The 14,165-nt window shown below is 42.4% G+C and overlaps 1 protein-coding gene across 1 annotated transcript in view; it reads right to left on the bottom strand.

The window, feature by feature from the left end:
* The window catches only part of Smg6 (SMG6 nonsense mediated mRNA decay factor), a 227,319-nt gene that overhangs the window by 166,439 nt on the left and 46,715 nt on the right, over positions 1–14,165 (bottom strand). Inside the window, exons 9-10 of the mRNA XM_032914449.1 lie at positions 10,270–10,331; positions 1,619–1,764 (exon numbers count right to left, since the gene is read on the bottom strand). Coding sequence (XP_032770340.1) covers positions 1,619–1,764; positions 10,270–10,331 — 208 coding nt within the window. The remainder of the gene's footprint in view (positions 1–1,618; positions 1,765–10,269; positions 10,332–14,165) is intronic.

The following is a 14,165-nucleotide window of genomic DNA, read 5'->3' as shown; positions in this document are numbered from 1 at the left end:
AGTGGTGGCTTGGGTAGGAAAGCAGAAAATGAACACAGGGGCAACTGGAGGCCCTACTTACAGAGCCCAGTGAGCAGACAGTGTTACTATGTAGTTCTGGCTAGCCAGGAACTCGATAAGTAGACCAAAATTAAAGGCGTGTGCCACCACACCCTGAGAGCTTCCTTCTTAGTAGCAAAATTTCCCTCCCTTTAGGACTGCACAGCCTCACTAGGGCAGTACTTTACAAACTTTTTTATTTCCTTCTTCTTAGAAACCAGTGCTGTCCCTTAAGGCTCCCAGCCTTCTTGCAACCCCACTCAAACAGCCACCTTGGCAAAAACTGGCCAAACTGTGAAGGTTCCTACGTCTCTGGGTCTTGCCCACTGCTGAGCATTCTGGATGTTGTATAAGTCAGCCTCATGGGGAGATGTCTTCCAGGATTAAGATGTGACTGAAAACCCGGGCAGACCAGCTAAGAAGCTCCTCAAGTCCCAGGAGAATCCCTATTTGTAGGGAAAGAGCGGCATGCTCAGACATTAGGGAAGTTCCCCACCAGCAGCAAGTTGAACATAGAACCTAGTAGCGACAGGCAGGGAAGCAGATAGACTGCAGGTGAGAGGAGAAATTTCTGAGAAAAGGTACACGCAAAGAGCCAATGGCACTGTCCAGAGACATTACATCTGCTTTATGACACAGTCTCCATGGGGCAATTCCTACTTCCTGGCACTGCAGATAAGGATCTGACCAAACATTCTCTGTTGATGCTCTGGAATGACTCCTTGGCAACATGTTGTAAAGAAACACAAAATAATGTCACTCATACTGTATATTTCTATCAAGTCAAGCCATAGCAGCCTTACCTAAGTGAGGTAGAGGGAGGGGGAGGAATCCTAGTAACATCCTTCAAATATGACATGGTCATCAGAACATTTTAAAATCCTGCCAATCTGCCCTTCCCTCCTCACCTCCCCGCCCCATACCAAAAAAAAGTGTTCAGAAAAACACTTCAGAATGCATACCAGTACACTGGCCAAATTCTGGGCCTGGTGGTTTTGTGCTTCCAGATTTGAGTCACCAAAGCTCATCAATTCTCTGTTCTTACTCTCTGGCAGGGTCCCATAAGGGATATCCCACAGGGAACTAGACTTTTCCATATTGAACAAACAGGGTACACAAGTCCAGAAACAGCAATTCCCAATCCCTGCCAAGCATACGGTCTCCGGAATGAAACATTTCAGCAATGCCTCTCTCTTGGGAGAAGTCCTGGGTATGCAGCCTCTAAGAGGCCTTGCTGCTGCCATTAGCATAGCCAGATGTGCAACAGCATCTCTGGATTTTTAAATTAAACTTTATACTTATAAACCTCTCCCAAGCACTACAGAGTCTTGCAGAATTTAGAGACTAAAATAAAGATCTAAGAAGCAGCAGAAGGGAGAAGTGTGTGTGTGTGTGTGTGTGTGTGTGTGTGTGTGTGTGTGTGTGTGTGTGTGTGTGTGTGTGTGAGATCTGTCTGCATGTCTGTGTTTCTGTTTTTCTGTGTATGTCTGTGTATGTGGAGATGGGATTAGTGATAAGGTAGCAGAGAAAAGATATGAAATTCACCTCTGTCTAGATGGAAGAACTGGATTTCCCTTACCTTTCAACTGGGAATTATGCACGGCAAACATGTTGATGGTCATGAGCTGCAGCATACGAGTGCTTCCAATAGGAGATGGGCTGTGCTGCAGCAATACTTGGAACTCCTTAAGGACTTTCTCAGCCACTGCAGGGAATGTCTCCATCCTACAAATGCAGGGATCCCATTATTGAGGCACACCCTTAAAAGCACTCAGAAGAACAATTTCCCTCTCCCAAGCACACAACTAACACCAAGGAAGTTCCTTTGCTACCTACCCCACAGTTTTGCACATATAGAAGAAAAAAAGAACAAAGTACTCAAAGTTTGGGGACGGAAACAACTCAATTACTGGATAAACAGCTATAAGTCATTACATTTTGGCAGGCTATTTCTTAACCCCACATATTAAATAGATTCAAACTGACAAGAGTTTCTTTTTGAAATAAACAGTGAACATATTTCCTTTAAACTCTAACACCTACACCATCCCTAAGTCTCCATTATGAAAATTGTGCCCTGTGAAAAGAATCTAATCACACAAAAGATTCTTTTCTTTTTTTTAAAGATTTATTTATTTATGTGAGTACACTGTCACTATCTTCAGACACACCAGAAGAGGGCATCAGTTCCCATTACACATGGTTGTAAGCCGCCATGGGTTGCTGGGAATTGAACTCAGGACCTCTGGAAGAGCAGTCAGTGCCCTTAACCACTGAGCTATCTCTCCAGCCCAAAAGATTTTTTAAAGAATTACCTCAGAAACAAGACATGGTGGACCATGCCTATAAACCCAGCACTTGAGTAGTTGAGGCAAGAGAATCTCAAGTTCAAAGTCAGACAAGAACACACAGCAATAGCTTGTCTAAAATTTAAGAATAAAAAGGAGGAAAAGGCAAGAGCATTGCTCTGCCTTCTTAGTCACAATCACACTCACTCCCACCCTCAGGTCCCAAACTGTCCCTTGAAGGACCCCAAACCTAGGGCTCCCAAGGGTCTGTTCCCAGCCTTCCTGTGCTGCTATCCTCTCTCTCACAAGCCTCTGTTCATCAGGTCTGTATGTTTCAGTCCAGTGGAAATACAATGCCCTGGCCAACTGCCACTCCCAATACAGGAAGAGCCTGTAATGTAGGGAGGCAGAAATCCAGCCAGTGACCTAGGGCTTCTAAGGAGAGGTCATTCAAACCAGTGCTTGCCAAATGTGGCCACTGGATCCTAAACAGTGGTGCATGCCTGGAGCTCCTTTGGCAACAAGGAGTAAACCACAGCTGAAATCCTCTGAAATAAAAAGCAAACTCAAACTTGGTGCTAGAGAGAGAAACCAGGCACACAAGCCTTAGGGCTATGCTGAACAATTCGTGGTCAGCAAAGTATCTTTTACCACCACCACCCCCACCCCATCAAATTGCTTGTGGTACTCTGAGGGGTGCAGTGGGGAACAGCTCTAGGTTGGATTAATAAATAGCTTCTGGAAAGCCAAGGCAGGTCATCCTTCTGAAATCCTGGAAAAAGGTGGTGTGAGTTTTGCCCCAACCTTAGTCTTTTCATTGAATAGCATCCTTCCCTGATAAGAAAACCCCAGAGCTTTATCAATTTTTGGCAATCTTCATACCTTTCCTTTGGATGGCAACTTGTACTGCTGACCCTCTGGTGCCCAGAAGTCATTCCACAGCTATGAGTCAATCACAGTTTACTCCAGTCCGCCTCTGCTCAACTGTCCTCATTTTCACTGGCACAAAACATGCCATGCGTTTACTTCCCGCACCCCCATGCCATTTTAAGTGCCTGCCCCAAATCAAAACAAAGCAAAACAAAACAAAGCAAAAACTGTTTCCCTCTAAAAAACTTCAGAGCTGCTTTAGCTCTTGATAGACTAGGAATGGCAGGGAGTGATGTTTGTGGCTGGATTGGATCCATTTTCCCCATGGGCTATAACAAAGGTTTCATTTTAAATCCTGACACTGTGCAGCACTCTCTCGATGGGGAGGGGGCTAGTACTTCTCATTACAAGAAGAGCAGAGTTCACTCAGTAAGAAAAGCAGCCACGCTGGGCTAGTTTCAGGGCCATGTGTCTCTGTGTTGAAAGGAAGTAGAGCGCCAGCACAGAATGACAGGACAGAAGTGTCACATGGGACATGTGTCTGAGGAAGCCTCTTCCCTGGGGTAGGAACTGAAACAGATCCATTAACACTCCATGGTCAGACTAAAGTCTCAAACGAGTACAAGTCAAATGTTCACATTCTTTTTTTCCGAAACGTAAAACAACTCCCCAAAAACCTTCCTTTGATTAGCACAACATAATTAAAGAATCAATGGTTAAGAACGTAGATTAGTTCCATACATCAAATATAAGAAAATATGACTCATTCCCAGAACCAAGGAGGAACTCTGTGAGTTTGAGGCTGGTCTTACTACAGAGCAAGTTCTAGCCTAGCCAAGGCTACTGAAGAGACCCTGTCTTAAAAATAGAAACTGAGGGGTTGGGGATTTAGCTCAGTGGTAGAGCGCTTGCCTAGCAAGGGCAAGGCCCTGGGTTCGGTCCCCAGCTCCAAAAAAAAAAAAAAAAAAAAAAAAAAAAATAGAAACTGAGAATCTGTTGAGTGGTTGTGGAGGAGAGTTACTCAGACAAAATGAAGTGTTGTTAAGCAACAAATGGGAAAAATCACCTTGCCAGAGGCAGGAAGATCTCTGTGAGTTCAAGGCCAGTTTGGTCTATATAGTGTTTTCCAGGACAGCCAGGACTAAAAGAGAGAGACTCTGTCTCAAAACAAACAAACAAACAAAACCCACAACAAACAAAAAGTCATCTTTCCAGGATTCAATAATGAATACAAATCTGTTTCAAAAAATTTGTAACCAAAATTCTTTCTGATTTTGGTTTGAAACTATAAGTAGTTTCATGTATTTTTCTTTGAGAAATATCTTTATGCCTTACCTACATATTACAAAAAATTTATAATAAAACTAACATAATGATGGTATATAATTTACATATATTTAGAGTGCACTGTCTGTGTACAAGCACACACAAATGCAAAACCCGGACTTGTACATGGTGGCATATGCCTGAAATGTTAGCAATGAGAAGGCCCAGGCAGGAGGATAGTTGAATTTGAGGCCAGCCTGGGATATTACATAATGAGACCCTATCTTTTTTTTTTTTTTTTTTTTTTTGGTTCTTTTTTTGGAGCTGGGGACGGAACCTAGGGCCTTGCGCTTCCCTGGGTAAGCTCTACCACTGAGCTAAATCCCCAGCCCCATGAGACCCTATCTTGAAACAAAATAAACAATAAACAAAAATGGAGGGCACCCACAAAATTATGTTTTTACAAATCAGTAACCACGCGAACAGGCATAGAAGGACATGTCTAACGTGCTCTCTTTGGAGAGCGCAGGATGGAGATGGGGATGAGGGGGGCAGAGTGGAGCCGTAGCTATAGCCTTAACCTGAGCTACAGCTTTGGAGTTTGTAAGAGTTTCTGATGTTACCTCTGAAATAATTAAGAATTTAAGACGAGAAGAAAGAACACGAGCAACAACAGTAAAGGGGAAAAAGGAAGGAAACAGAAAGTGTCAGAAGCACCTCCCCGGCAGACACTGCAGGGACAGTGTGTTGGCATCCAGCCCCTGGGAACTTGATAAACTGAGACTGGAGGACTGTTGTGAATTCAAGGCCAGCCTGGGCTAGCTATGGAGTTCAAGAACAGCTGGACTACAGCATGAGACAAATAAATAATGAACAAAACAACAACCGAAACCATCAGAAAGCACCTCCTCCATCAGTGCTGCCTGTAAAAGGACCACTGACTTCATACTCACATGAGAGAAACCACAACACACGTCCAGTGAACAACTGTAAAGCAGTTTAACGTGATACTCTCATGCACACACACAGATGACCCTAAAATATACACTAAGCATTAAAGGTAATATGAGGAAGTTAGTTGGGCATAGTAGCTCATGCCTTTAATCTTAGATCTGCCTTGGAAAGCAGAGGCAGGCAGATCTCTGTGAGCTCAAGACCAGACTGTTTTACACCGTGATTTCCAGGACAGCCAGAACTACAAGGTGACACAAACAAACAAACAAACAAAAAACAATGAATATGAGTAACTTTTTTCTTTTTGCTAACTTTTCTAAATATTTTACAATGTACATTGTAAAATATAAAAAAATTCCTCTATCATGAAGACTTCTGAGTTTGGTATTTAAAGACACTTAGTAATTTTACAAATTATAAAGTACAAATCCTGACTTTTAAAGAACTCCAATCTAAAATACACACGTAGGTCTTTACATTCCAAGGCCATGAAGCTGTGCAAATGGCATGCTGAGGCAAGCGAGCACACACTGCAGTGGTGACGTTAACCAAGGCAGGAAGAGGAAGCAGATTATTCTAGCTGTCGGAATTCAAGAGTCCACACTACCAGTCTCCTGCTTCTGATCTCTCTCAGTTGAGGCCAAGTACAGGTCTGAGCCATCTATCAGAAGCCTTCAGGCAACCTCGACTGTTTCCTCTTCTAGAGTCCAAGAGGACTCAGCTCCTATTCTTTCAAATCTAAGACCAAGCATTGTTACAGCACACACCTCACTGACTTACATGGCTTACTTGTGATCTCTAGAGACAACTTGTCTTGTTGGGGTGGCAATTTCAAGAGACCAATCTTTCAGACAACACTGGGACCCAGACTCAGACAGTGACTAACAGGGCAGACTCAATCCCTCAGATGCTGAGGACACAACTGGGCTAGATAACATTTTCTGCAGAAAAAAAAAAAAAAAAAAACAAACAAACCAGGAGTCCCATCTTTTCTCAACTTCTTAATTCTTTAAAAAGTTAAAACTTCCCAGGAACAAAAGAAAAAAATGTTTAATTAAACCATGTCACAGGGTGATGAGAGAAAACATCATATTGCTATAGAACACAGGGACTAGAATGAACCTTAGCAACAATCTATTTAAGAGGGCTGGAGAGACGGTTCAGTGGTTAAGAGCACTAATTGCTCTTCCAGAGGTCCCGAGTTCAATTCCCAGCAGCCACATGGTGACTCTCAACCATCTGTAATGGGATCTGATGCCCTCTTCTGGCATGCAGGTGTACATGCAGATAGAGCACTCATATACATTAAATAAATAAAAATAAATCTAAAAAAGAAATAATAATCTATTTAAACCACTGCTAGGAAACTGAAGTGCAAAAAACATTCTGACTTGTTTACGCTGGAGGCCTTCTAACTATTCATTGTTTTTTTTGTTTGTTTGTTTGTTTTGTTTTGTTATAAAAAAAACAACTGTAGAGGCATTTAATCTCCTTAAACCTGTCAGCTGATGTCAACAGTAAGCAGATTTGCCTTGCACACAGTAGGCGTTCAAGTATATACAGATATAACATGGGAACGCAGGCATAGAGAAGACCACGACCAAAAGAATAGTGTCAGGACTTTTCTGAAAAGGGAGGCACAGTGTGTGTCTTCCTTCAGCTCTTCTCCACTATAACCTCAGTCTTAACTCTTCCTCAGCGCCTGGCGCATTTCACGTCTTGTTAGTTAGGCAGCAGCCCGTGATGTTGTATGTAGCTTGTACTCACTGCTTCTCTAGTTTTACAGAGGTTTACCCAATTGTTTTCTTTTCACTTCTTAAAAGACTTACTTTTCTTTCTTGGGGTGTGTGTGTGTGTGTGTGTGTGTGTGTGTGTGTGTGTGTGTGTGTGTGTGTGTGTGTGTGTGTGTGTGTGTGTGTGTGTGTCTCAGATTTTATAAAGACAAAAACTGGATCTGTTTTTGGAGACAGAGAGAGGGAGAGAGAGACAGACAGACAGACAGACACAGAGAGACAGACAGAGACGCAGAGTATATATGTTAGAGCATCTGTGCCCCAATGCACGGATAGAGGTCAGAGGATATACACTGCAGGAGTCTGCTCTCTCTCTACCTGTTGATGGAGCTCTCAGGCATCAGTCGTGCAGCAAGTACCTTTACACACTGAGTCATCTCACTGGCCCTGCATTAACTTTCTGACAACTTATGTTATACTTAAGAACATTAGAGATCTGGAAAATTGAGACCAGACAGAGTAAGTGAAATTCACACCAACCACCCCCCCTTTCTGTCTCTCTCCCATATGTATCCCAGGCTGGCAAAAAAAACTTGCCATAAAGCCAGTTGATTCTGAACTCCTGATCCTTCTGCCTCTACCACTTAGAGTGGCAGAATTACAGGAACGCCACCACACTCAGTTTTTCTTGGTGCTGGAGATTGAACTCGGGCCTTCCAGAACTGTAGGCAAGTAAACAAACCAACCCAACTACATCCCTAGTCCTCTTATTCCAGGTGTTTAATTATTACTGCAGCTTTCCCCAGATTTGTTCCAAAGTTTTTGTGCTTAAATATGAGAATTTTAAAAGAGAAGTAAAATATAATTAACACTTAATCTGATAAAAATATATCCTATATATTCTTACCATACATTCTGAAATAAAACAAGTTTTTCAGTTCCATGTTTCTGGTGAACAAGACACATTTAACTGTAGGTCTCCACAAGGGGCACCCTGGTCCCCAAGGAACATTTGCCTGGAGACAGTTTTAAACACAACCTGGGAGTAGAGTATGTGACTGTCATGTACAGAAAGGTGCTACAAACATACAGACTCTCAAAGCTCAAAGTGTCAATAGTTTGGAAGTTAGTGAACTTGGACATTGACAAAATGGTCTAGGAAAACCTAAATGACAAGCACAATAGACAGAGAAAGGCAGGTGTGGGCACGCAAGTATAACCCTGGCATTAGGAAGTGGCTGCAAGAAGGGTCAGAGCTTCAGGAATACCCTGAGCTGCATAGGACAGGGCAGGGGGCAGGGGGAAGGAGAGGAGGAAAAAAGAAGGGGAAAGGAGCTAAAAGTTGAGTGTGTGGAAGTGAGAAAGGTGAAAACTGGCACACAAAAGCTAGTTAACGGGAGAGGCGTTGGCTTTTTTTTTTTTTTTTCTTTTCTTTTTTTCAGAGCTGGGGACCGAACCCAGGCCTTGTGCTTGCTAGGCAAGCGCTCTACTGCTGAGCTAAACCCCCAGCCCCGCGTTGGCTTATTTTAATCGTAGCAATTAGTACTTCCTGCCATCCTGTTCTTTCACCAGTCTATACTGACCACGTCAGCTACCATCCTAACTGCAGCTTGGCACTCACTAATGACCAGCCTCAGTCTACTGGAACCTACTGGAATACCAGACACTTTTCTCTGGCCTTTCCAATCTGTCTTTTTCTTAGAATGTTTATTTCTTCATCCACACAACTGTTAACTGAGCACTCAGGATACAGCTGAGTTAGAAAAGCTTCTTCCACTGGAGCGCTTGTTGATGATGCTGGGGAGAGCTTAGAAGCAACTAACATACACAGTTTATTTTTTCCAAATAAATTACTCCACACTTACTTCTGACGGTGGAGATTTTACCTTTTGGCACTTCTCCAATGATCCCAAGTCATTTCAGAATCTAAACTATCCTTGAAATGGCCATGACTATCACTCTCGCCCAAAATGATGCCAGGTGGAACATGTGAAGCATACTTACACTCACAGCCAACAGGGCAATGGCTTTTTAAGCAGGACATAGAGCCTTTTATCATTTCAAAAGAGTAGAGAGAGTCTATGGAAGCTGACCCGAGTGCTGTTTTCCTACAGGAAACCTAAAGAATTACAGAGAACCTTCCAAGTTCATGGCACTGAAGAAAAAGGGAAAGGCCATAATGGGGGATTTGCAATGTGAGCCAATCACCATAAAGGGCAGCTCTCGATAAAACTTCTAACACAAGAGATTGAGAACCAACAGGAACCTAAGCATGGTGGTATTCTTGGAAATTCCAGCACTTGGAAAGCTGAGGCAGGAAGGTTGCCAAGTTCTAAGCCAGTCTGGGCTACGTAGAGAGACCCTGTCTCAAAAACCCCAAGCCAATTGAGCAGCACACCTTTACAGAGGGCTGCTGCTTCTTTGCCTTGATGTCCTTTACCCAAGGAGGCTCTACACAGAGACACTCAGTACACATCTCCTCTGACATGAAGGCATTCATTGTCAAGCTTTTAGATGATGAGTTTTACACTGTCAGGAAACACTCTTGTGATACACAAGAGGAACAGTCAAGAACTCTTCCCAGCGACTTAGGGGAGACAGTCCTAAGTTTCTACACACACTGCCTTCCCTGGGGCTTACAGGGATTTACTGAGATCAGCAAGTGGCACAGGGAATTGAGTACATAGGAAGTTGGAAGGGTCAGAAGAACACGGAAGGAAAATGTTACTCTGTCATTGAAGAAAGATTAGGAGATAATTTTTCCCCAAGGAGGACCCCTGGAAGCTGTACCCAAGGATGTAGCTCGGCAATCTCAGACTTCCTGGGAGTTAAGCAGGAAGACAGAGTCAACAGAAACCCAGGGGGATGAGAAGAGGGGGCTGGGAAAGACTGTTCTAAGAGAATGGTTTTAAAAAAGAAAAGAAAAAAAGGAGAGACAGAGACAGTGCTATCTCTCAAACTTTATGAGCACAGTAGGAAAGAGAATGAAGGGAAGGTGGAGGCCTCTAAGAATTCACACCCTGTACCCTCAGTTACAAACACAGGCTAGTTGCTAACAATATTAAATTCCAAAATGACTTGTAATGTAGGGAAATAAAATAAACATCCTGCACACTTACCCAATCCGGGTAAACAGCTTCCCATGGGCATGGAGAAAACTGAGGATGAACCTTTTGTTCAGCTGCATGGGAAAAAGGGAGAGGAGAGAACAATTAACTTTCCCCAGTTTCCTGTTACTGAATACAGTCCCCAGTGACACAATAACCTGGCCAGGGTCTAAAGGGGTGGGCACTGGGGATGGGAACCAAATGGACATGCCCAAACTCTCACACAGACCCAGGGCACATGCCCAACAGCTGCCTTTCATCTGAGCCAAGACAAGAGCAGACTTGGTGAGTGGACAGCACCCTCTGCTGGCAGTGGCACTCCTGTGCAGAACTCAAAGCCGCGAATTTCAACTGAGCAGGTTTACAAAGGGTGGTGCCTCCTCCTCTATATAGGATCCAGAAACTACTACTGGCTCTGTAATCATGGAAGTTAAATGCTGAGAGAGATAGAGTAACAGAGACTTTAGACAAGTTCCTGATCCTGCTCATGAACTATTTTTCTATCTATGTAGGGAAGCAGGTCTCTGACTACTAAAGGTGGCTCATCCAGTACTTTACTAACTTTTGAAACTGAAGTTCAGCTCTGGATCTGGCCCTGAAGATTAGGGTATCTACAGAGCCCGGGCATAAAGTAGGTTGGTGGTGACAACAGGAAGCTCTGGCTGTTACTTTCCAATCCCAACAAATGTTTTATGTAGAATGAAGCTGGGAAGTAGAATATGTTTTTTTTTTTTTAAATGTAAAGTGCTCTGGCTTTTTAAGTACTAGATACAAATAAACAAATATTTAAACATTAGCTAAGTCCAAACTCGTTTGCCAGCCACATGTAGCCTATGAGCCACCAGTTTGCAATCTCGAATCAAAGATTCTAAAAAAGCTATCTCAATCAAAACTGAGATAATTCCTTCGGGAAAATAAAGAGGGGCCAGGGAGTTGAACTGAACTCCAAAGAAAGAAGAGACAATTCTTTTAAAAAAGATTTATTTACTTGATGTATATTAGTGCACTGTAGCGGTCTTCAGACACACCAGAAGAGGGCATCAGATCTCATTACAGATGATTGTGAGCCCCCGTGTACTGGGAATTGAACTCAGGACCACTGGAAGTGCAGGCAGTGCTCTTAACCACTGAGCTATCTCTCCAGCCCCAAGTAGGGACAAAAAATACACTTAGTATTTTTTGGCACAGTGGTTAAAGCACTGACTGCTCTTCCAGAGGTCCTGAGTTCAAATCCCTGCAACCACATGGTGGCTCACAACCATCTGTAATGGAATCTGATGCCCTCTTCTGGCGAGTCTGAAGACAGCTACAGTGTACTCATCTATAATAAATAAATAAATCTTTAAAAAAAAAAATAAAGATACACTAGGAAATCTCACTATCTCCCTGATCTCCTAGTAACAGTACCTTGTGGTCTGCCAGGAGGGAAGGCTAAAGATGTTGACTTCTGCTGAGAGTGGTGATACACACATCAATCCCAACATTTGTGAGGCAGGTAGATCTCTGAGTGGAAGCCAAGCTTTGTTCTAGAGTGAGCTCTAGGACAGGCAGGGCTATAGAGAGAGACCCTGCCTCAAAACTTTTTAACAATTTTAAAGAAATGTTGATTTCAAGTGGGGAGTTAGTGGATCAGCAAGATGGCTAGCAAGTAAAGGCACTGGACGCCAAGCCTGGCAACCCGAGTTCAATCGACAGGGCCTACATGGTGGAAGAGGAGAAAACCCCACAAGTTCCTTTCTGATCTCCAGATACACATTCAAGCCCATACACATACATGGATTAAATAAACAGATAAATAAATGTAAAAAATAAAAGCAAAGAGAGTAGCTACTAGAATAAGAAACAAAATCAATAACCCTGGATAGTATACACCCAAAGAATAAAAACTACTGGGTCGTCAGTCTGCAGAACACAACACCAATAAAATTATGGCAGTTCTATCTCTTTTATACAGAAATGAGATGTAACAACGATTTCAACATCAAACTTTGTGAATAAAGCTTCCATTTTTATTTTTGCCTTTAGTGCATTAATTACACTGAATAGCTATGAAAGAGCTAAATGATACATGTGTAGTTTAAAAGCTCAGGCTAGTTACAGCCTGCTATATCAAGGCCAGGAATAGTGGGAAAGGTTACCAACAGTTTTTACCAAAATTAGTAGAAAAACCTTGAACTGGATACAGCTCTCAAGACACTGCAGTAGAGAAGGATGGTGTGAACAGACTGGCTTCCCACCACACAGACTTGCATCCAACTCCACATGGACACTTTGCCTGTTGTCGTATATCTCAGGCAACTGCCCCAACCTCCCTAAGCTCTTTCCCCAGCCTTCAGATATGGTCTTCCTGTAGCTCAGACTGGCCTTGAACTGGCAATTTCCCCATCTCCACCTCCTCAGTGCTAAGATTCTAGGCAAATGCCACACACAACCTGTTTCTTACAACTTTTCCATAGGTATGAAATAATTTCAGATAGGAAGGTATGCATTCTCTATTCCTATTTTAACCTACTTATTTCTCTTATAGCTATTAACCACACATGTTAATCCATAAATAGAAGAAATCCTCTATAAGTTGCTTATATTTACATGTAAAGGATATTTTAGTAAGAAGAGAATCGTTAGTAGTCCACTAATTCAAGCCTAAAGTTATCCATTAAGCCCTAAGGCAACCCCAACATGTAACCTGCTTTAAATAGGAGTTAGCGTTTGAACCCAGGTCTTCAGACTCTATGCATAATTTTCCTTCTCTTAACCTCAGAAACAGACCTTGTTAACTGATGCAATGAGGAATGAATGAGAACAACTGAAAAGCAGTGCAATTTTGCTTTTAAGTTTCCTTACTGAACAGACAGGAAGCATTGAACCAGAAAGCCCCTAGAATGAAGTGAAAACCCCAGGGGTTTTGGAGCATCCTGGTAATACCCATACTTCCTAAAGGGACTGTCTTGGGAGAGACAAATTAAGTCCACCTAATCACTTGAATCCACATTTGCTACTATTATATTTTGACTATATCTAGTTTTCTTTAAAGCCACTTGAATCCATATTTGCTACTATTATATATTTTAACTGAATCTACTGGTGGGGGGTTGTTTGTTTAGTTTTGAAACAGAATCTCACTATGTAGTTGTCTTGGAACTCACAGAGATCCATTTGCTTCTGCCTCTGCCTCTGCCTCTGCCTCTGCCAGGAGCTCTTGGATTAAAGGTGTGTACCACTATGCATTTTTCTTTTTTAAAGAAAACTTTAATTTGAAAATATATACACTTTCTCCCTGCCCTTGAGAACTAATGCTTTATCTTCTGTCTAAAGCTCTGTTACCCTAGCTTTGTTCCACTTTGTTATCACCAAAACCACTTTAATTGGTAAAGGAAGTAAGAATGTGGGTGTATTATAGAGGTATAATGCATGCGACCCAGAGGGAGCAGATCTGTTATACACTGATCAAAATGAGTCTTACATGCACAAGGGACAATATGAAATCAGCTAGCTCTGAAGCAGGATCTTTGAAGAACTCCAAAAACAAATAAAAACACAGAGGGATCAAAGCCAGGACCTTGCACACGGGAAGCAAGTAGTCTACTATTGAACTGCATTCCTGGCCCTTAGTCTTTTGAGACAGGGTCTCATTATGTAGTAGCTCAGACTGGCCTCTAACTCTTTCCAAGGATAAGATTGTGGGTGGCCCTTAGGAATTCATAACTAAAACCAAGTTTTTCAGAGTCAGAAACACTAGTATGAGCTTTCTCTCCAGCACATTACCACAGACTGATTTCCATTTCTACAACTTATTTTTATTTTCTTTATGTGTATATGTCAGGAGGCATTTGTGAGCTTCTTGACATGAGTCCTGGGAATTAAAACTCAAGTCCTATGGAAAAGAGCCAAGCACTCTGAAATTCACT

This window comes from Rattus rattus, chromosome 9 (genome assembly GCF_011064425.1).
Source record: "Rattus rattus isolate New Zealand chromosome 9, Rrattus_CSIRO_v1, whole genome shotgun sequence".
Taxonomy (NCBI): domain Eukaryota; kingdom Metazoa; phylum Chordata; class Mammalia; order Rodentia; family Muridae; genus Rattus; species Rattus rattus.
This window is presented reverse-complemented; position numbering and strand designations above follow the sequence as displayed.